Source organism: Helianthus annuus, chromosome 14 (assembly GCF_002127325.2).
Source record: "Helianthus annuus cultivar XRQ/B chromosome 14, HanXRQr2.0-SUNRISE, whole genome shotgun sequence".
NCBI lineage: Eukaryota > Viridiplantae > Streptophyta > Magnoliopsida > Asterales > Asteraceae > Helianthus > Helianthus annuus.
This window is the reverse complement of record NC_035446.2, coordinates 172,344,321-172,367,959: the sequence shown is the minus strand read 5'-3', so window position 1 is coordinate 172,367,959 and position 23,639 is coordinate 172,344,321. Positions and strand designations below refer to the sequence as shown.

The 23,639-nt window shown below is 36.7% G+C and overlaps 1 protein-coding gene across 1 annotated transcript; it reads left to right on the top strand.

Annotated features, from left to right (window-relative positions):
* The first annotated feature begins 1,216 nt into the window (after nt 1-1,216).
* Nucleotides 1,217-2,582, top strand: LOC110905140 (probable membrane-associated kinase regulator 2). Its single transcript, XM_022151023.2, has 2 exons — nt 1,217-2,130; nt 2,276-2,582. The coding sequence occupies exons 1-2, from the start codon at nt 1,362-1,364 to the stop codon at nt 2,359-2,361; spliced, it is 855 nt and encodes a 284-aa protein (XP_022006715.1). The 5' UTR covers nt 1,217-1,361; the 3' UTR covers nt 2,362-2,582.
* The last annotated feature ends 21,057 nt before the right edge of the window (nt 2,583-23,639 follow it).

The following is a 23,639-nucleotide window of genomic DNA, read 5'->3' as shown; positions in this document are numbered from 1 at the left end:
CATTTTTAGAAGGAAAGTTTATTATTATAAATATAGAAAAAAGAGTCATCAAGCAAGCAACTGGAAACAAATAATTACATTATTTATTATTATTATTATTATTATTATTATTATTATTATTATTATTATTATTATTATTATTATTATTTTTGAACGACCAACTAAATCACCAGATAAACATCCTAGAATGTCTTCAATTGAACAAATGCATCCCCTCCTTCATAACAGTCAGAGTTGGATGCATATTCGAGCCACTTGTTTCGGGGAAACCCGTCCGCCTCATGACCCACTGCGATAAAACCCGGTTCGGCTCGGTTTCGAACTGGCAACCTCCAGAGAGGCCTAATTCTAAACTTTAGTGCTACCACCAATGTCTTTCGAAGTAATACTAAGAGCATTCACATCCATGGCATCAAAATATGTGTGTGGTATTTTTAAAATATAAAGAGTATAAAAAGTGGTTGTGAGTGGAGGAGAGAGAAAATGTTACTGTTCATCTGTATATTTGGGGGGACACTGTTCACCCATATAATTTTTTAATATATTTTGAAGGTGGTTGTGAGTGGAGGAGAGAGAAAAGGTAATGATAAATGTATAAAAAATATTATTTAATTGAAAAGGAGAGAGAAAATGTTGTTTTTTTTAGTGTAATTTAGGGTAAAAATATAGTGGGTTGGATGTGAATACTCTAATGTGAGTTGAACTTGTGGCCTTAGGCCATCCGTATTCATAAAGCTCCTTGTAGGCGTTATGTGACACGTGTCATGCCACGTCACACGGGGGTTTTATTGGGTGTTATATCACTAGAGCCCGTAGTCATAAATTCCCTACCCAACATTATCTAATTATTAATTGTCAATTTTATTAATTAATTATAAAAAAACCTTACTTTTTGTGATTGGTCAAAACTTTAAAAAGAACCTCCATACCGCCAAGAAATGCATGGCGTATCCCCTCTTTTTTTACCCCATAACACCGTTTGTCACGGTGTACGGGACGTTATAGGGTGTTATGGCCAAAAAAACCCACTCTTTGCGCCCCACTACAGGTAGACTTAACCAGATAAACAGGTAACAATTACATTTATTATCATGTGTTAATTTAAACTTGATAGGTAACAACGGTAAAAAAAAATTAATAATTAGCATTGGAAAATGTAATGTGACGCCATTGTTATAGACCATCAAGGAATCAAACAAATACACGACTGCCCGTCACTCTCTCACTGTTTGACTGTAAAAAGCTTATTCCCCCCTCTGCAACTTTTGCAGACCATTAAACGAAGGGAAAGCTTCCCTCCTTTGCTTGTTTATTTATACCCCTTTTCTCCACCCACCCTCACATTCATTCTTTTCTCCACCATGGATGTCTTCAGCCTTCTCAAATTCTGGCGAAACGCCGGCGTCGGAGACCCCATAACCACCACCGGTGACTTCGACGACGAAAATTCCTTCTTCGATTTAGTCTTCACACACCCAAACAATTTACAAGACTCTCCAACCCCAACAGTCAACGTCATTAGTGGCTTTCACATTCACAGTCACCACTATCACCAATCTTCAAATTTGGATGGCGCTGATTTAAAGTCAAATCACATTTATTCCCCTCCCCTTTTTTTCAACAATAAGAGGAAAATATTACCACTAGATTCAACCACCCATACAAAGACCCCCAGGTCTCCCTTTCGAGTATTCATGCTGGGGTTTCATAACCATAAACCCAAATCAGACAAGAAGGAGATGAAATGCGAAATCGAAGAGGTCACCATTAGCTCTCTGCTCAACAGCAGTCATGATCAGTCACCGTCGAAGCGGTTCTCCAAAGAGGTTGTTAACAGATACTTGAATCTTGTTAAACCGTTTTACATCAAGGTTTCTGGAAGATCCAACGACAAGGTACGATTATCCGAACATAATTCGATGTATTCGTCTCCAAAAAAGGAGGACAAACCGTCGGTTTTTAAGGAGGTGCGTAAGCATTTGGGTAAGAGCCGTTCGTCGTCATCGTCTTCCGCCGTTAAACCTTTTCCGTCACCGGCCGTTAGGAGAGATGATTCAGCTTTGCAACAACAAGATGGAATCCAGAGCGCCATTTTGCACTGCAAGAAATCGTACAATTCACCTTCTCCAGGTAAATTTTTGTATATTTAATTCTGTAAAAAAAGTTTCAGGATATTATTTAATTTTATTTAATTAATTCACCGTCCAATCAGATGTCAGGGTTGTAAATCACGGGTTTATTTTGGTAATCTTAAAATATGAATAATATGTTTCAGGGGGTTATGTTCTGTCAAGATCTGGAAGTGCACCATCTCAAGGGCCTAGGATCTCCATTGAAGAAGAGAAAAGAAGTAGCATCTGAATGGCGGGAACATATATATTCATGTATTTAATTAAGTACTATTATTATATATATGGTGCTGGTAATATCATAATGTGTGAAAACTTAGAAAGATATGAGAATGGGGTAGTGATGTGTAGTTTGAGGTGGTAAGTAGGGCTTTGTAAAGTAAAGGGTGATGATTGCATCATCAGAATTATGACAGGGAGATTTTAAACAAATGATACACAATATCTTTTGCTTGTCTTCTCTTCCACTTTACTGTAAACTGGAATGAATAATGTTGCGATTTGATAATATAACGATATTTAAATATAAAATCACCAAAAGAGTCTTGGATATATTTTTATCTTATTAGATTTTCTTTTTGTCCTGTATATCTTCTCAATATCCCCTGTTAACAGAAAGCTTCTTTTATTAACAAACAAATCTATGGGAATATGCCACAAAGACTAACATAGCTTCTATAATTGTGTACCCACTCATATTTATTGTCGTTTAATACTCTTTTTGTTAAAACTTTTTAATCATCATCACAAAAATACAAAAAGCTAACGATAATAGTGTATCCACCCATGATGAATCTTTTAACACCCTGACAATATCATTTTTTTTACAGAAACTATACGACTCGTATACAAATATACAAGTTGCATATCATTTTTTACATGAAATATACGACTCATATACAAATATACGAGTTGTCTTTTCTTCTTTTGAACCCCCATCGTGTATGCGCCCATCCCCATTCTCCCCCTGCCCCTATGCCCGCGACTCCAGTCGAAACCCTCCCACGCCCTCGTTGGTGAATTGTTGTGGCGGTGTGTGGTGCCCCGCACCCTCCAACGTGGCAAGGATTCCACGCCCACAAAACATAGCTTGATAATAACGTCCCATCTTACTGCAGTGTGATTCAATGTCAATGTGCACAACTAGTGCTTGAAGTTCGTCAGATCTTAGTTTTATAAATGATCTGACTTGAACCAATAGACTATTATTTAGATGGACCCCTTGACCCGAATCCGTTCTATTAAAACTTATTAAGAATCAATTTTAAAAGAAAAAAAAAAACAAGACAAAATAGCTAGTAAAAATAATATAAAAATAAGGACGAGGAATGAGATGTAGGGCTTTTATTAAAGATATTTCAACTTTTAGAATAAATATGTTTTTTTAGTATAAGTATTACGGCAAAGATAAAGACTCTATTGTGAATTGAATTACGAATGCTCTTATTAACTTCTTTTCCAATTTTCAAATAGTAAAAGAAATGAGAGTAAAACTGTAAAAGGAAAAAAAAACATGAATAAATTAAATAAAACCATTGCAAGAAAATGAATGAAAGCATGTTGAATGTAACGTTTAGTTATGCTTTTTCTGTGAATCAGGCCAACCTTTTTTCCTTTCACTGATGCTTGCCTTCTGTTCAACCAATACACATATTTATTTATGTATATGTATATGTATGGTCACACCCAAGACGTAGACCTACATTTCTCATCCTTCAATGTTTAATCTGTGGACCCTTATTGGAAGAACTACTTAGGACTATTTGATAGCCTTTGAATGGATCTTAATGGAACCATTAAGAATTTTATCAAAGAGAAGGTAGAAAAATGTGACATGTGATGATTTACCATTCAGAGGTTATCTCTTAACTATTCAGACTTGAGGTTACCTCTTAACCATCCAGACTTGAAGTTATCTCTTATTCATTCAGAGGTTTTGAACCATTAAGAGGTAGCATCTGAATGGTCATTAAAAGACTACCAAACAGCCCCTTAATTTTATATTAGTGAGATCATATTTTATTTTATTTTAAGGGAGTCAAATATTTATATATCTATATCCATATTATTATTATTATTATTATTATTATTATTATTATTATTATATACTGTATAGTATTTATTAAATGGGTAAAAATGTAATTTCATAATATTAGGTGAAGTGGTAAGGGAGAGACTTGGGTTTTCAAGAGACCCAAGTTCAATTCCTGGATCTCCATATTAGTTTTCAGCGGCACCTGGTGATGATAGGAGACTATGTGAGTAGGCGACGATCGCTAGTCCAATCTTTGAACTGAATGAGTTTTACCTCACCGCACTGTCGTGCCTTTGGGCGAGTGTTCACGGGCTTCTGCCCTAGATGAGGGTTTCCCCAATTTAGAGACGAGTGTATTCCGATGTGGTGAATTTCGCCAGTGGCCCATTTAGAGGATTCGTTGACCGTTCAAAAAATGAGTTATTAATTATATTAGGTGAAATAGGATTGAAACTTAATTAAGTTGAGTTGTTACTTATGTCGGAATATTAACTTAATAAGAATAATAATAAATATTTATTTGATTTATTAATCATATATATATCTTGAATTCCAAACAAAATAGAAGGGTTAAATGAGTACTTGATAAATATTATAGGGGGGAAATGAAAATAGAAATTAAAACATGTGCCTCCTTCTTTCATGAAAGTTTGAGTAGAACAGAACTAGCAAAACATTTCAATTTGAATGAGGAGTTGTTTATTTAGCTCTTAATGGGGCTTTTAATGTTTCATATCTCTTATTGGTTCAATATTAATAGTTCAGACTGTTTGTTTCTTAAGCAGATGTCTAAATGGTTCAGACATTTGCGTCTGAATGGTTAAACATTATACTGAGTCTGAATGGTAAAGACCTCTAATCTGAATTGGTCAGACATTTGCGTCTGAACGGCTAAGAATTATACTGGCTCTTAATGGTTCAGACCTCTTACTGGTTCAACACTTAATGGTTCAGACCTTTTACTGGTTCAGCACTCAACTATTCAGAAGTTGCCAAGCAGCACCTGATACAATTTAAAATCGTTTTCATTGCTTATCATGAGTTAACTTTAGAAACCGTCAATGAGATTTATTGTCATCATTAGACAAATAATTATACTTGATTAACTCATTCAAATCACTAAATTCAAATTATAAATTCGTTGAACCTCTCGCTCTATTCATTTTTTTTCTCCATTAGTTCACCGGTTTCGCGAAACCTAGTCGTCACCATCATCGATAATTGAGCCGTTGACCAAGTCACTACGTCGCTGAGAGTTTCGTCCCTGGTCACTGGAATCGCCTAGCGCCGCTGTCTCCTGTAACGAGCGTCATTTTTACTCGTCGGCGTCACCAACAATCATTACCGTTTTGCGTATTCTTTTCTCGTCTTTGTATGAACATGTATGATATCTATCATTTTGGTTCTTCTCTGAATTATACATCTATGATGAATTGACTCAAGTCTGTTAATTCGTTCACTGACATACACGACCACTGTCGTCACTAAACTAGCATTGAAAACTGCTTCAATACAACAAGTTTCTACACCATCTTTGATTTAATTTCATTAACCCCATTCTTGTGGGGTTATAAAAATAATAAATAAATATGAATAATTTTAATTCTAATTTCGAATCGAATTTAAAATTATAAATTCTTATTCGATTTGCTAGTCTCGAATTGGATTGTATTCGAATTCTTGATAATCGGATCGAATATTTTTCGAATTTAAAACGAATTTTGAACCAACCTATTCACAATACATTTCTCTCTTTAGATTTGGAGTACTTTAGATTAGTTTTCAATCCTATTAAACACATATTTGTGAAATAAATCGAGGAACGAGACCCAAACCCAAGCTAAGGTTAAAGAATTGTACAAATAAATTCTAGGAGATTTGATTTGGTTATAGATTTAAACTTTTGGTTCGGACCGGACAATCAAGGTCCAGTCTGGTTTTGTATAGTTACAATACAGAAAGAAACCCAACAGTAGACCGAACCCCACATTAACATTTACAAAAAAAACAAAAGTAAACCGCTGTAACTATCAGGTATGATTAAGAAGTTGAATGGAATCAATAGTACGTACAGTTCAGTTGATTAGCTTCTGGTCATGTGTCTCATCACTTTGTCTTCTTATTGTTGCTATTTTATTTTTATTCATTACTTCTGTTAAAGGTTAAAGTAATAAATCATCCTTCCCCTGCCTGCCATCGCCTTACGATACGTCCTCCTGGATTTACCTCCTCTTTCTTATTTATTGTTTTTTTTAAATAGTTGTTTGAACATACTAGAAGTTAACTCGCGAGATGTAGCGGGGTCGTTAATTTCGTAAGGGGTACATGCCCTCGGTAAAAAAAAACCCCTTTAAGAAACCAAAACGCATCCAAACACCATCTCCTCAATCTCAATTATTTACATTTCATTATACAACTTCTTATATAAAATATAATATACTCACTTTCAAACACAAATATCAAGCCTAGCACAGTAAACAAACACAACTTTCGATTGTCATCACGACTTTAATGCACCGAATGTACCTAAACAAAATGCAATATACTCAATCAAATCAAAATACCTCACCTCCATCTTCCAATATGTTTGTCACTTCTTGCTAAGATATACACGGGCCAGTGCTGGTCGGTGGGAGGATGCTAAGAGATTAAGAAAGAGTTTACATGAAAAGGGTTCGGTTAAGGTTCCGGGAAGTAGTTGGATGGATCCTGTGCATTGTGCTAGAGTAAAATTAATCTCAAAATGATGACATGGCGGCTGATGTGTAAAGACCATCGCCATATTGACCCCTTTTTTTACTTGGAGCAATGTGGCGGTTAAATAACGGCAAGCTTAGATTATTTGATCTTCAATTTAGTTAAATAATCAATCAATTTTTTTATATAGAGATTCTTCTCCATATCTTATTATTTTGCCTTAAACAATCCAATAATCTAAATTAAAGGCAGTGTTTGGCAACACAATTAAATTCCCATACATGAGGTCTGAAGTAAATATTAAATTACAATCTAATTTGGGCACATATGTATAAATTGTATGCCCTTTCTTCCATGAAAATAGCCATATATGAGGTCTGAAGTAAATATTGAATTCTCCCTTGTCCTGATTTTTGAATCCCAATGATGAAAAGTTGCATCTTTTTTACTTACATATACAATTAATATTAGATGTGCTAATTTCATAAAATAACCTATATCAAGTGGGTTTATTTGAAGTGCATCTCCAACAGATCATCCATGTAAACTAAAACTTTCTAGCTAAATGAATGATGGGCCATATTGGTCGATCGAATGGTTAAAATGACACGAAACGTGTTTTTAATTCATAAACATATCCTGCTATGAATTTGAAGAGTCCAAGCTAAAGCTCGTGGTTCACTTACTCTTTACCAGTGAGAAGAGCTCTGGACCCGAATTGGGTTATAAAGTACATGTTAGGATAAACAATCCAGAAATTAACCCAGAGAATCAATGATTAACGATTGAATCTTATTGAACTTGAAAGAGAATTACAAGAAAGAAATTACAAGAAATTGAAAGTAATGAACTCCCTATACAATCTACTGCAACCCCCTATTTATACTAAACTCACAAATTCAGTTACAACTATCCGTTGTAAGAATTTCCACAAACGCCCCCTGAACTTACAAGAACGTAAGTATCAGACCTTGTAACTAAACAACTGCTCTTCAACACCTTAAGCACTGATCTACTCCTTAACAGAGTGTTAAACTACTGATTCACTACCTACTGCTTATTCCAGTAGCAGCTGTTATACCACAATCAGTTGTTACCCTCAGTAGTTAATCACCATCAGTATTTGATCACAAGCAGTGCTTAGAATTCCATCAGCTGTTTGTCTTCGTTTAGCCCCAAACAGTGGTTTGCTTATTTATTAATACTCATCAGTGGTTACAACTGAAATGTTACTTTTTCTCAACAATCTCCACCTAAGTAACAATTCAGTTTAACCTAAACTTAATGAGTTAAAGCAAAATGTAAACTTTGCACCTGGCAAAGCCTTGGTCATCACATCAGCTGGGTTAACATCTGTTCCAACCCACTTGACCACCACTTCCTTAGAAGTCACCACATCTCTGATCCAAAACATCTTCACATTGATGTGTTTTGTTCTCTCATGAAATACACTGTTCTTTGACAACTGAACAACACCTTCATTATCACAATTCACCTCCACACCATCCAACCTGACTCCCAGATCAGCAACCATACCTTTTAACCATAAAGACTCTTTTACCCCTTCAGTTAAAGATATGAATTCAGCCTCAGTTGTGGATAGTGCCACAACATGCTGCAACTGAGACTTCCAGCTCACCACATTCCCCATGACTGAGAACACATAACCAGTTATTGATCTGCCATTATCTTTGTCTTTTGCATAATCTGAATCAACATAACCACTGACCATGTTCTCCTTCTCAGCATGACTCTCAAACTTTAAACCAAGTTTCTTTGTACCAGCCAAATACCTGAGAATCCACTTCACTGCTGCCCAATGATTTTTACCAGGATTTGCCATATACCTGCTCACCACACTAACAGCATATGCAATATCAGGTCTTGTGCAGACCATGAGATACAACAGACTCCCAACAGTGTTTGCATATGGAACTTTGCTCATGTATTCTTCCTCTTCATCTGTTTGAGGACAATCTTTCTTTGACAAATTAAAATGAGCTGCAAGAGGAGTTGTAACAGGCTTACACTCTCCCATTCCATAATTTTTTAACACTTTCTCAATATAAGAAGATTGAGACAGTGTTAACACCTTTTTTGCCCTGTTTCTGTGGATTTCCATACCAAGTATCTTTCTGGCTTTCCCCAAATCCTTCATTTCAAACTCTCTCATCAACAGTTGTTTGGTTTCTTCTATTTGGCTTTTGCTTTCACAAGCTATCAGCATATCATCAACATACAAGAGTAAATAGACAAATTTACCCCTGTCATACTCCCTATGATACACACAACTGTCATAAGGACTCCTGCTGAAACCACTGCCCACAATGTACTCATCAAATCTTTTGTACCACTGTCTGGGAGACTGCTTCAGCCCATACAAGGACCTCTTTAGTAAACATGCCTTATCTTCTTGGCCTTTGACTTCATATCCCTTTGGTTGTGCCATATAGATCTTCTCCTCCAAATTACCATGCAAAAATGCAGTTTTCACATCCATTTGTTCCAACTCTAGATCTAATGATGCAACCAATGACAATATAACTCTAAACGAGACATGTTTGACTACAGGAGAAAAGATCTCATTGTAATCAACACCTGCCTTTTGAGTAAATCCCTTAGCCACCAGTCTTGCTTTGTATCTTGGACCTTCTCCTGGTTTGTCACCTTCTTTAATTTTGTAGATCCACTTACAAGACACCAACTTCTGGTCTTTTGGCTTGTTTACCAACTCCCACGTACCATTCTTGTACAAAGACTCCATCTCTTCATCCATTGCTTTATACCGCTTTTGACTATCTTCTGAATTAACAGCTTCTTCAAAAGTTAGAGGTTCATAGATGCTTTCATTCTCTGCTGTTATAAAAGCAACTGCAGAAATATCTTCTTGATCTCTGTACCTTAGTGGTTTCACAGCTTTTCTCTTTGCCCTGTCTCTCACTAAAATGTAATCCTCCAAATTTGGTACACTTTGACTTGTCTCATCCTGACTTGAACCAGGACTTCCACTTTGACTTGTTTCATTCTGAGTTGTACCAGACCTTTCAACAATCACCTTTGGTCTGTTTAACACTGGCTCCACCTCAAACTGAAGATCATCTTTCTTGGATACACTTCTGTTTATTGACTCCATAACATCTTTGTACAGGACATTCTCCCTGCACTGAACATTTCTGCTCACTATCACCTTTGGATTTTGCAATCTCCAAAGCCTGTATCCCTTTACACCTTCAGTATATCCCAGCATTACACATTTTTGAGATCTTGGATCCAACTTATCATCACTCACATGAGAATACACCAACGACCCAAAAACTTTTAAATCTTCATACTCAGGTTTAGTACCAGACCACATCTCCATAGGTGTCTTCATCTGTATTGCTGATGAAGGACATCTATTGATCAAATAAGCTGCAGTGGATACAACTTCTCCCCAGAACTTCTTTGGCATTCCTGAGGTTGCCAACATACACCTCACTCTTTCTAACAAAGTTCTGTTCATCCTTTCAGCCAAACCATTCTGTTGTGGAGTACCAGGAATGGTTAAGTGTCATACTATACCATTTTCTTTGCAAAATTTATCAAACTCATGATTACAAAACTCCAGCCCATTATCTGTTCTGAGTTTCTTCACTTTCTTCTCAGTTTGATTTTCCACCAATACTTTCCATTCTTGAAACTTCTTGAAAGTATCACTCTTGTGTTTAAGCACATAAACCCACACTCTTCTCGAGTAATCATCTATGATGGACAAGAAGTATCTACCACCTCCCAAGGTTTCTGTTCTTGCAGGCCCCCACAGATCAGAGTGTACATAGTCTAAGACTCCCTTAGAACTATGTTTTCCTTTGCTGAACTTCACTCTTTTCTGTTTGCCCAAAACACAGCTTTCACAAAAGCTTATATCACAGTTCTTTAGATCACCAAGAACTTGCTGTTTGGACAACTCAATCAGGCCTTGTTGACTTATATGACCAAGTCTTTTATGCCACTTCAGGGCTTCATCATCACCTTCTTCACTTGCCACAGCAGCCACTCCATTTACAACTTTACAATCCAACATGTAAATGTTGTTCTTGATTCTAGTACCACTGAGCACCACCATAGACCCTTTTATAACCCTGGCCTTTCCGTCTCTAAGACTAACATGATATCCCATCTTCTCTAAAGTACCAAGAGATAATAAACTTCTCTTAAGATCGGGAATGTACCTCACATCTTTGAGATCAAACGTGATACCAGACTCTGTCTTCATTGTGACTGTACCAATGCCAAGAATCTGACAAGGCCTATCATCTCCTAGCTTCACAGACCCCATGTCCACCATCTTCAATTCTTTGAAGGCTTCTTTCAGCGGTGTCATATCGAATGAACACCCTGAATCCATTACCCATTTTTCTTGATTACACTCACTTGTGACCACAAGAACATCAGCACTGTCATAACCACCTTCTGACTGATCATCAGAATCTACATGACTACTCTGCCCCTTTGAGTAATTACTACTTTGCCCTCTTGAATAACTGCCTTCACCTTTCCTTTTCTTGAATTCTGGACAGTCTTTCTTGAAGTGTTTCTCTGAATTACAAACAAAACATCTCCTCTTGAATCTTGACTTGGATTTTGACCTGGAATTTCTGCTACCACTGCTGTAATTCCTTTGATCTGACCTTCCTCTCACATACAAGCCATCTCCACCTTCTTCTTTAGAATCTGACCTCTTCTTCAATTCTTTTGAATTCAAGGCAGACAATACATCTTCCATAGATAGAGAATCTCTACCATACATCAATGTATCCACAAAGTGTTCATATGATGATGGTAAAGAGGTGAGAAATATTATGGCCTGATCTCCATCATCCAATACTACCTCTATATTTTCAAGATCCAAGATCAACTTGTTGAATTCATCTGTATGATCTTCAAGACTCTTTCCAGATGTCATGTGAAACGTATACAACCTCTTCTTCAAATACAACCGATTTGCCAAAGATTTTGTCTTATACAATGACTCCAACTTTGCCCAAATCCCTGCAGCAGACGTCTCCTTGGATACTTCACGAAGAACTCGATCACCAAGACTCAATATAATTGCACTATGAGCCTTTTCGAGCATATCCTTCTTCTCTTTATCAGTTAAGCCTTCAGGAAGTTTATCTTCTCCTTTTAGCGCATCTACCACACCATTATGAACCAGAAGAGCCCTCATCTTCACACGCCATAGACTGAAATCATTCCTCCCATCAAACTTCTCCAATTCAAACTTCGTTGACACCATCTTTGATCTCTGATTGCGGAATTTGAACGTCAATTTCTTCTAATCGAGCCACCAATAGCTCTGATAGCACTTGTTAGGATAAACAATCCAGAAATTAACCCAGAGAATCAATGATTAACGATTGAATCTTATTGAACTTGAAAGAGAATTACAAGAAAGAAATTACAAGAAATTGAAAGTAATGAACTCCCTATACAATCTACTGCAACCCCCTATTTATACTAAACTCACAAATTCAGTTACAACTATCCGTTGTAAGAATTTCAACAAACGCCCCCTGAACTTACAAGAACGTAATTATCAGACCTTGTAACTAAACAACTGCTCTTCAACACCTTAAGCACTGATCTACTCCTTAACAGAGTGTTAAACTACTGATTCACTACCTACTGCTTATTCCAGTAGCAGCTGTTATACCACAATCAGTTGTTACCCTCAGTAGTTAATCACCATCAGTGTTTGATCACAAGCAGTGCTTAGAATTCCATCAGCTGTTTGTCTTCGTTTAGCCCCAAACAGTGGTTTGCTTATTTATTAATACTCATCAGTGGTTACAACTGAAATGTTACTTTTTCTCAACAACAGTACATGTTCATGGTGATTAACAGGATCAAGAAAAAAATGACCTCGTAGTCTATATGGTGCTTGACTTCCTACAAAATTGATGTGAGTTTTTATCTTTGCAAGTGAAAGGTTAGATCATATTTAGGTGTAACAAATTCAATACAAGCGTTAATCTACGTTTAAACGGTTCTTCATTCTACATCAAGGAATTGAAAATCTCAATTACTATAGTTGAAACTCAACAAAACAACCCCATCTTCAGCCATCAAAAGAGACTTGTATCCATCAAAATCAATTAAAAAAACAAATATCTTTATTACAAATAATAAACTCAGGTATCATCGATACAAAAGAATATGCACAAACACAATTACACAAAGTTAAAACAATACAAAAACTAATTTGAACAATAATATACACACAAAACCTGTATCAATCAGCGACAAGAGATGGTCCTGAGCACCCTGCTTGCTATCACAAGATCCATAGAACAATCCATATTAACATGCTTATACTTCCTAAAAAATATCAATATCTTAAACTTCCCGGTCAACCTGGACCGGCTCCTCAGAGGCAAAACACCGCCGTTAATATCATTTCCTAACTCCGAAGATGATGCAACATTCGACGATGACAAGATCACCGGAACAACAAACTTCCTAGTATCTCTTCCTTTCACTCTGTCGTCCCAAACCTTCCCTTCCCCAACCTTCTGATCCCGGTAGTAGAAATCCACAGCAGTATCCCTATAATGAAAGCGCCGAAAGTTTCTGTTTCTAATACCAACTTCTGTATTCATTTGTATGTCAAATGTTGAATTGCCTACGTTAAAAGTTCCGAAAGTGGCTGACCGAACACGAAATCTAGGAGTACGAAAGTTGCCCGCGGTTAAAGCGAGTAAAAGGATGATTCCCACTACGCAACTGGCGATGATGATAGCGGATATGAGGTAGCGCCTGCGTCTTTTCCGGTAGGCATCGTTTGCTACAGCTGAAAGATCTTCGTTGACGTGACCGTAAGGGTTTGTTGGAACCATTTTTTTTTTGTGTTGATGGATGAAGTTACAATCGGTGAAAAACATATATATTGGTTGTGACGACACGGGTTTGAAAACTTTTGTTGACTATTTTATGTTCTAGATGTGGTGATTTTTCTGTGGCTGCTAGATCAACAACTTTGATCAGACTTATCTCTTAAGTTTTTGCTACTTTTGTCTTTTCTAATGAAATCCAATCGCATTGTGACAAAGTTATAATGGATATACGATCGCTTACTCTTCTTTGAATATGTTAAAAAACATAAAGATCATAGGTATTATATTATAATTTTGTCATTCGAATATGTTAAAAAACATAAAAGTTATAGGTATTATATTATAACTAGTTTTTGCCCCGCCCGCGTTGCGGGGCAATAAACCGAATATTTCACTCTCATAACATGTATGTCTGTATAGAGGGCAAAATCGTAATTATATTTTGAGCTGGAGGCGAAATCATAATTTTAAGCCGAGAGGAAAATCATAATTTTGAGATGGGGGGGGGATGCGTAATTTTATTTTGAACTGTGGGCAAAAACGTAATTTTGAGCTGAGGGCAGAATCGTAATTTTAAGGTAGAGGGAAAACCAAAATTTTATTTTTAACTGGGGGCAAAACCGTAATTTTAAACGAAGGGCGAAACCGTAATTTTAAACGAAGGGCGAAACCGTAATTTTAAACTGAGAACAAAATTAAAAATGAGTTTTTGAACCGAGGGCGAAAGCGTAATTTTGAGGTTGGGGCAAAATTATAATTTTAGTATTTTTAAATGAAGGACGAAAACGTAATTTTAAACTGGGAATAAAATTAAAGTTAAAAAAGGTTGGTCCAATGAGGGAGTGCCAGGCAGCTGCCTGGCACTATTCCCCTCACTTGTATTTGTATAGATAGGAAATTTTAGCTGGGGGCAAAAACGTATTTTTAAATGAAGGACGAAAACGTAATTTTAAACTGGGAATAAAATTAAAGTTAAAAAAGGTTGGTCCAATGAGGGAGTGCCAGGCAGCTGCCTGGCACTATTCCCCTCACTTGTATTTGTATGCACTATTCCCCTCACTTGTATTTGTATAGATAGGAAATTTTGTCATATTTGTTGATTTGTTAGGACTTAAGAATAAATAATTAATATACCATCAACATATTATTCGAGTCCTTGCCGAAAAGTATGAAAACCAATTCATAATACGGGTCAAGATTAGTCATATTGGTTTATAGTTCTGGAAGGTTAGAAAACTGTTTTCACACACACAATTTAACATTTAGAAAACACTTTAAATTTTGAAAGCTAGTAACACAATTTAGAGCATTCACATCCATCCCATTATATTTTCACTCTAAATTACATTAAAATACACTATATTTTCTCTCTCCGTTTTAATTAAATAATATTTTTTATACCTTTATCGTTACCTTTTTCTCTCTCCTCCACTCACAACCACTTTCAAAATATATTAAAAAATTATAGGGGGTGAACAGTGTCCCTCCAAATATACAGATGAACAGTAACATTTTCTCTCTCCTTCACTCACAACCACTTTTTATATTCTTTATATTTTAAAAACATCACACACAGAATTTGATTCCTTGAATGTGAATGCTTTAGCTTAAAAGAACCTTATTTCTTAAAACAGTTGCTTTTTTCTGTTAGCAATACAGGAAGGGGCATCGTTTTGTTTTTTTTTTTCGAATAAAGTTCAAAAATGGTAAATTATCATTAAGATTATATTGCCGTTTTTAGCGTCAAAATTTCATTAATTATTCATTTAGTTTGAAGGACTATATTAAATAAAACTTAGGGGTTGTTTCAATTATCTTGGCCAAGAATTGGTATTAGAGCTAAGGCGTGTAGCTCATACCTGAGGCTGAAGATCAAAAACGGTTAAGGACGAAACGCGAGCCAAAACCCTAATATTTTTCGAAAAATGTTTCTCAGCACTGCTTCATTAGAATTGGAATCTTACATCTAGCTGGCCGCCAAATTAAGTCTGCTGCCCAACTGCCTAGCCACGCGCCTCCACCCGCATCCTTCCATTTGCGAGTGGGCTTCACTTGCTACTTTTGACCGGCACGTGATGGACTGATGGATGGTGCTATCGTTTTCTATTGTCGAACTTTCAGAGTTTGGTTAGAATTCAAAGCCAGTCAGGTTTTGCCCAGTTAGTTTTTCATTTCATCAACTTTTTTTTTTTATTCTGGTCATGTCAGGGGTCATTCACGTACAAGAAAAGAAACCGAAGACAAACCATGGTGGATGGTAATGAAGGAAAGTCATGAACAATAAAGTAATCAATGGTACTTTAAATCTAGAAACACCTAAACTGACTTCGACCAAATATGCAACTTGGTTGGTCATGGTAAAGATTGTATTGGGTGGGAACCGTTTGCATGAAATGATTGATCTATAAAAGGGGGAAGGGGCAAAGGAAAGAAGTTCATGGTTTGGGATTCATCTTCTAAACTCTACCTGAAGATGTTATGCTACTTTGAACCGAATGCCATATAGGAAGCACTAACAGTTCATAAAGAACTCAAAAAGATCGTCTTGAAATGCCAAGAAGCGAGTTGAATGGATTAAAGATGGGAAACACAAAAAGTATTGATGAATTTGTTGCAAACTTGGGTGGAGTACAGTCAAAGTACAAGAGCTTGGGGAGCCACACTTAATGAATAGGCCGTAATAAGGAAATTCTTCAACTCTATGTCTGATAATTACTTGCCTATAGTTTTCTCGATCGAGCAATTTGCAGAGATCGAGAAAATGACATTCAAAGATGTGGTCAGACGATTGAAGGCATATTAAAGAAGAAACAAGTTCATGTCACACCCCAATTTTCCACGTGTCACCGGTGGGCCCGGTGGGGAGTACGTGACGTAGTTGATATCATCATAGTCAAACCACACAATTTAAATGCACAGCGGAAGCAAAAATATATTACAATCCGATATGAAGTAATATCCAAGTATTACAAACGGAAAGTAAAAGATCCACAGGCGGATCGCAAGATAAAATAAAACATTGTTCAACAGACTTCAGGCATCTAAGCTTGCGAGACTTCTATTTGATGCTAGGAGAAACCAGCCTATTACGCGTAGTACCTGCACTTAGTCTTTTGGGAAAATACGCCAGTTTTCACTGGTAAATACAATTTAACTGACTCATTTTGAAAAGGTTTTAAAAATTGATTTGAATGCCCGAGGCACAAAACATTTTATAACTTGGGACAATTATTTGCCTATAATCTTGTAAAAGAATTACATGTTTGTTAGCGTTCAGTGTCCGGGTCGTGCCGGATTAAAGTTTAATAGACACACCACTTAGTATAGTTCCGCCGCGAGATTTCCTCTCGTACCGACTGTTATAATTTATTTAATGCACTACGGGTGTACGCCTACACCCGTATGCTAAGGTCGTGGCCATTCTTTGAATGATGCCAAGGATATCCGGGACATGGTCATTAATCCCCCAAAGGCGTTATACAAACAAAACAACATTTTCAAACGGGTTATTTGACTACTCTTAACCACCGACCGGTTAAGGTCAATTACCCGACCAAGCGGTATTTTATATACCGTACCCCAAACCCGTATAGGGAAAATAAGTTAAACGTATTTACCTGAGCTAAATATAAATTTAATCTCAGCCGTATACCACCAAGCAAGTACAGATAGCTTTTACTGGGCTCCTAAATCTGGAACGAAGGTTTTTAATAACCTATTAGATTTCTAACGGGTCTTTAATTTGGCCTAAGCCTAGACCGGTTAGTTCTTAAATGAAGATTACGGTTTAAACGCACGATAAGGCGAAGACCGTTTTTAGAATGTGGTTTTGACCCAACAAGCTTGCATACTTGTTTAATATGGGTAACTTAATCACATTCTGGAATTCGAGACTGAAATGATATGGTTTGACCCGTTTCGACTAAAATGGGTAAACTAGTTACCTACGCCGATCCGAACGCATAAAGTGCGTAACGAGTAACCATAAGAGTCATATACAAGTTTCCTAAGTTAATATGCCTTAAACATGTTGTGATATCAGAATGATACCTTCCATTATGCCCCAAATGGTTTTAAACCCAATTTATGCCTCATAAGGGCATTTTGGTCATTTTAAAGGGTGTAAAAGGGTTTAAATAATAACCTGAGTTACAGGTCTGATTAAATCAGTAAACCTACTCATTTTATTAAGTTATAACAGTAGGGTATAAGTCCTATGTGAAATTTATCAATCTTAACCATTCTAGAATCCGTAGGGGCGTTTTGGTAATTTCACATATGCTTAAAAGGTCAAAACTGGAATTCTGATCTTAAGATATTCTCCTACTGTTTAAAATATAAAATTTTACTGAATACATGAGTAGGTTTCAACCTCATATGCTTAATTAGGTTCTAGCACATACTTATGCGTTAAAAACGCTTAAAAAGGCGATTCGGAGCCATTTCCGGGTTTTATATAGAAAGCTGATATTTTTAAAATTTCAGAAGGCTCAAAATAATTTATTTAACATATTAGATCAGTAGAAAAAGGTTTGGGGTCAATCGGATTTATAAAACTCATTTTATAGCCCAAAAGGGCAAAACCGGCATTAGCCGAATTAAGCTTAGAACACTAAGTTATGCTCAGCCTAAAATTAAAAAAAAGATTCTAAAAATCCCAAAATATTATTTTAATACAGTAGGTATCAAGTTTTGTACAAAAATTTGGGTTTAGATAGGCTATATGCAATTTATGCTATTTAATTACTAAAGAAGCTTCTAATTATGCTATTGAGCATAACTCCTAATCTAGACCTCAAACTGATGTCAAATTTTATGGACAAGTTTATAATTCAGTAGTGAAGGTTTCTATCCTCTCACATTTTCAAAAATATCGTTTTAAAGTCAAAAGGGCATAACGGTCAACAATTCGGCATATAACGGAAACTTGCAAATGAATAGGATAACCAAGGATTCAGGTTGTATGACCTCAGAGGGTTACACTAACCTATAACATCATCCTAAAGGAATCCTAAGGCATATCTAAATAAGTCTAAATCGGGTCAGAACTGAAAGTCAAAGCAAAAGTCAACTTTTGCGACTTTCGGCTCCGAACCGGGCCTATACTTAGAATTGTCGGGTTGAATCATGCTTAGACATGTTCAACTAATATTCACCAAGTTATTAATGTGGAAAAACTGAGTTTTATGACTTCTAATTTAATAGTTATGCATTTTGTTTAAAACTAACCCGTTTGACTTTAAGTTGACCCGACAATTAAACTAAGTAAACGTGGTAATTAGGAGGCGCCCTTTTAAGGGTTAATTACCTACCTAGTTACGGTCACGTAGCCATGTTCGTTGCGAACCATGGCTTAGCCGTTTAAAAGTCAAAGCGTTTATCGAAACGCTTGACTTTTCGGCTATAACCGCTAAAATTTAAACTAGGCACGAAAGGGTACTTACAAGAGGTCCTATGAACTGAAGGAGGTTCTCAAAAAGAGATCAAGACCCTCACAAAACAGAGATCATAGCAGATTTGAAGGAAATGGTGCAAATGAGAGCCAAATTCAATGGGTATATATAGGTATTTGAGGACCGTTAGGATCGTTTCTTGATAAACGTGATCACATCTGGACCGTACACCTTTACCCCCTGTTTTTGGCAATCTATGGGCAGCCCCTTGTTTAAAGAATGTGAGTATGAAAACCATTTTGAACAAAAACCAGCAATATACAGGCTGTATGCAGCTGTTCTGCATCTGATCAGCCCATGCGGCCCGCGTAAGGAAGCCCAGGCAGCTCACGCGGCCCGCCTGCAGGTCCAAACCAGCAAAACAACTTTTATAAATGGCAGAAATGGTCCCTGAGAGCCTTTAAGGTCACTTAGGCACGTTCAAGGCCCGATAACCTCATTTTAAGGCTTTACTAGGATGATTAAACATAGGGGACCAGAAACATGTTCAAAAACATGTCGGATGTCGGTTTGTTTGGCCGTACGGTCACGTTGTGCGTCGAATTACGACGAAACACGGACGGACGCTAAAAACGGTCCAAATTACGCGACGAGTGGAATTTTATCATGCCACACACTAAAATAAATATTTTAGTGCTTACATAATTTTTTGGGTGTCCGGGGATATTCAGAACGCGAGATATGCGCAAAAGTGCAAACTTGTGCACTTTTTGACACTTTTAGTCCCTGGATGACATAAAAGTTTATTTTTGCGCACCAAACACCTCTAATCCTATATCTAAGCTATATAAAGGATAAATATGGTATGTTTAACTTATGAACATATTCCGGAAGGTCCGTTACCATACGATTCGACCTCCTTTTGCAGTTTGACGCAATTAGTCCCTTAATTGCGCAAAGTAGCGCGAAATGCCGATTAATGATATCTCAGCCTTCCATGGCCCATAATAATCATTCTCAAGCATATATTTAAATATTACTATGCTCTCGTTCGCTTAAATGGTCACCGAATGGCGTAGATTCAAAAGTTGACGCTTTAGGCCCCTCTATTGCGCAAACTTGCGCATTTCATCATTTATTAGCATTGAAGCCTCATCTAATCCATATTAGGCATTCTTAAAAGTATTATTAAACATCACGATGCTTCGGGTCCGCCAAAAGGTCCTTCAGAGGTATAATTAAACATATTGACACTTTTAGCCCCTCTAACTTGCAAAGTTGCGCGTAACTTTACTTATAGGCATAAAAACCTTAGTTGGCCATTACTTGGCATTCCCGAGAGTATAATTAAATATCATGAAGCTCCCGGTTTGTTAAAAGGTCACTCAGAGGTAAGAATTAACATGTTGACGCTTTTAACCCTTCATTGCGCAAACTTTCAATTAATTTCGCAAACGGCTACACTTTATTATCAAGTGGCACATTTGTGAACATCACCATCGTGAGAGGTTATTTAGAAACTTATTTTAGGTATGCTAACACTTCTAGTCCTTTTAGAATCAAAGTTTTTCGATTTTTCGAAAAATTAGTCCCTAAACTTCGCTGTTTGACTTCATCAGGGTTTATTACACGTGGCAATACATCATTGGACGTGATTTTACGAGGTGTTACATCCTCACCCCCTTAAAAGAAATCTCAACCTCGAGATTTGCTAAAATGCTGGAAGTTTCTTTTGTCGCACAACGGACTTAACTTTCATAGCATGCCTGGAGTCCTTCCAAGCTCCCAAGTTAACCTCTATATAAGGTACATGTATCCCTTTCGAGCATTCTTAACCTGCCGGTCCTTAATCGATACAGGTTTCTCATCATATCATAGATCTGCCTATCATATGAGTTAATGCTTCTTGAATTATTGGTGAAACACATTCTTAAATCCTTAATGTGTAACGTATTGCGAGATCCGCCAAGCTCCTTAAATAGGTTTTAGCTTATAAGCTATTTGATCTTGATACATTCGATTCCTTCGAATGATTTCATATATTCAGAGCTTAGCTAGCCTAACAATTAACAGATTGGCACACCTTTCCAGGGTGATATCTTTTGTTGAACTTTATTTCTTAACAAGAACTTAGGAGGTTTGCTATTTCCATGAATCCTTGATTCTCTGCCGAATATTGGCAACTTATAGATGATTATGGATTTGCACGATCTTATTCGTTGTTTCTAAGGAAACTTTCAGATCCTGATAATTGGACTTACCAATTTTCTGTCTAACAATAGATGTTTAACATCTCATCTATACAAGGTCTCCCAAGGAGCAGCCTTGATACTTATATAACAACTATTATAGAAAAGCTAATCTTAAGGTGAGATGGTTATTCCAATCACTGCTTAGAACTAACCTTAAGGGATAGCTAATCCTTTAAGTTAGTCGAATAAATCGACGATCCTGGGCGGCTGATGGAAATTCTTAATCGTTGCCGAATTAGGGTTGCGGTAAATCAATGCATAAGCAAAATGAACCGTCTTTCTTAATTAACTATATCGAATCCTCAGAATATTGAGTTAGGCTATATGAATCCTTTATTTTAAAACTTACTTAATCAGGGTTTCGATTCATCCAATGATGGTACTAGCCGTCTTGGAGATTTCATATTATTACAGCCCTAAATGAAATTTAAATCTTAACTCTACTTGCCTCTCAGGAGGTAACAGGGTAATCTTAGGAGAAGATAATCAAGATACAAGGAGGTTATAGAGACTTTCCATATCTCAGGCTCCAGTTTATCCATCATTGCTCGAGTCAAATAAATGATACATTCATGTTATAAGTCCACGAATTCCTTAATCGGGAACATTTGCATGAAAACTTCCATTCTGGATATCTTCTTTGAATACCATTAGTTGACTTTAGTACCATATGACCATCGGGATATCTTTGTGGTCCCATGCATTAAACCTCCATACTGATCAGGCATGGAAGCAATCTATGGAACATATTAAGATACATCAATCCTCATATGGCGCTTTTATCATACTGTCTGGTATTCGAAATCGTTAGAGATCAAAGAGATATCATCTATGTATGCTGACGCACTTCCTTTAGGGAGAGGATATTTCTAAAATTCTACGATTAAAGGTTTCTGTCAGGAGCAGAAGAAATGGTTCTTGTGATTTCGCTTGTAAGTTTTAACTTACACTTAATATCTGGGGTTCTTACGGGATATTTTCTAAAAGTTCGCTAAGCTTATGGTTTTATGAGAAACTTAACAGTACCCGAAACCAAACGAAATTCTTAGTACTAAAATCACAATAGGGGGGGTTTATCTAATATCATTATTAATGTGAACTGCCTCTAATCATTCATCAGGAGGGTTTAACGCCTCCATTCTTAATCCGTTTAAACTTAGCTATAAAATCTAACAATTTCGGGGCAATCTTAACTTGACTAGTTATTTTCTTAATATATATAACATGAGTAGCTGAAGTAGATCCTTAATGGATTTACGATGAGCAGGTTTTGAGAACTTTTCATGACTTTTCTTATATCCTTTCAAGCAGCTGCGTTAATTTCAGTTTTGGAGACTAACTTCATTAACGTTAAGGCTCACATCTGCTGCGCCATTAACACTTGTCGCATCTCTAGCATCGCGACTGTTGTTTGTCCTTTCCGAGTTTTCCATACTCCAAGCTTTGGTATTAAATACCAAATTCAACAAGTACTCAGGCAGTCCTTACCATGTGTCTTCCTTGAATCTCCAAGGGCTTAACATAAAAAATGTCTTGATAACTACTTGCTTCTTATTACCCACAATATGGGTTTAGCTATAAGATGACCAATCCATTCCTATCACTATATCGAATCCCTCTATTTCAACGGAAACAAGGACAGAGGATAAGAATGGTTCCTAATGGATATATACATCCATCTAATATTGCTGAAGCAGTCTCTGGGGTATCATTGGCCAATCCTACTTTATACTTAACGCTTAGAGTTTTTAACATGCAGATTTAAAGATTTACAAAATCCATTGTCTACGAAAGACTTATCTGAACCTTAATTAAGTAATACTCTATCATGAGCGTTATTGATAAAAGAATTACCTGTTGCGATATTGGCATCCTGATTAGCTTCTTGAGCATCCATTTGAGAGTTTCCAGCGTTGTTCTTCTTAGTCTCCCCAGGCTTCTTGGTTTTATTCGGGCAGTTAGTTTTGATGTGCCCTATTTCTTTGCAACCATAGCAGGTTGCGTCTCCCAACTTCTTGCAATCCAAGGTCTTATGCTCCTTGGACTTGCAGATTCCACAGGGTAAAGGCTGGGATTCAAATCTGCATTTCCCGAGGTGGTTTTTCTTACAGGTTTTGCATCTGGTCTTTTTACCTAACTGCTGGTTGTCTTTCGAGTCCTTGCATTCATGGGTCTCGGGATCCACCTCTTTACAGATGACACATCCCCTGGTCTGCTCATAGAAACACTTTCCAAAGTGCTTCTTCCCGCAGGTTTTA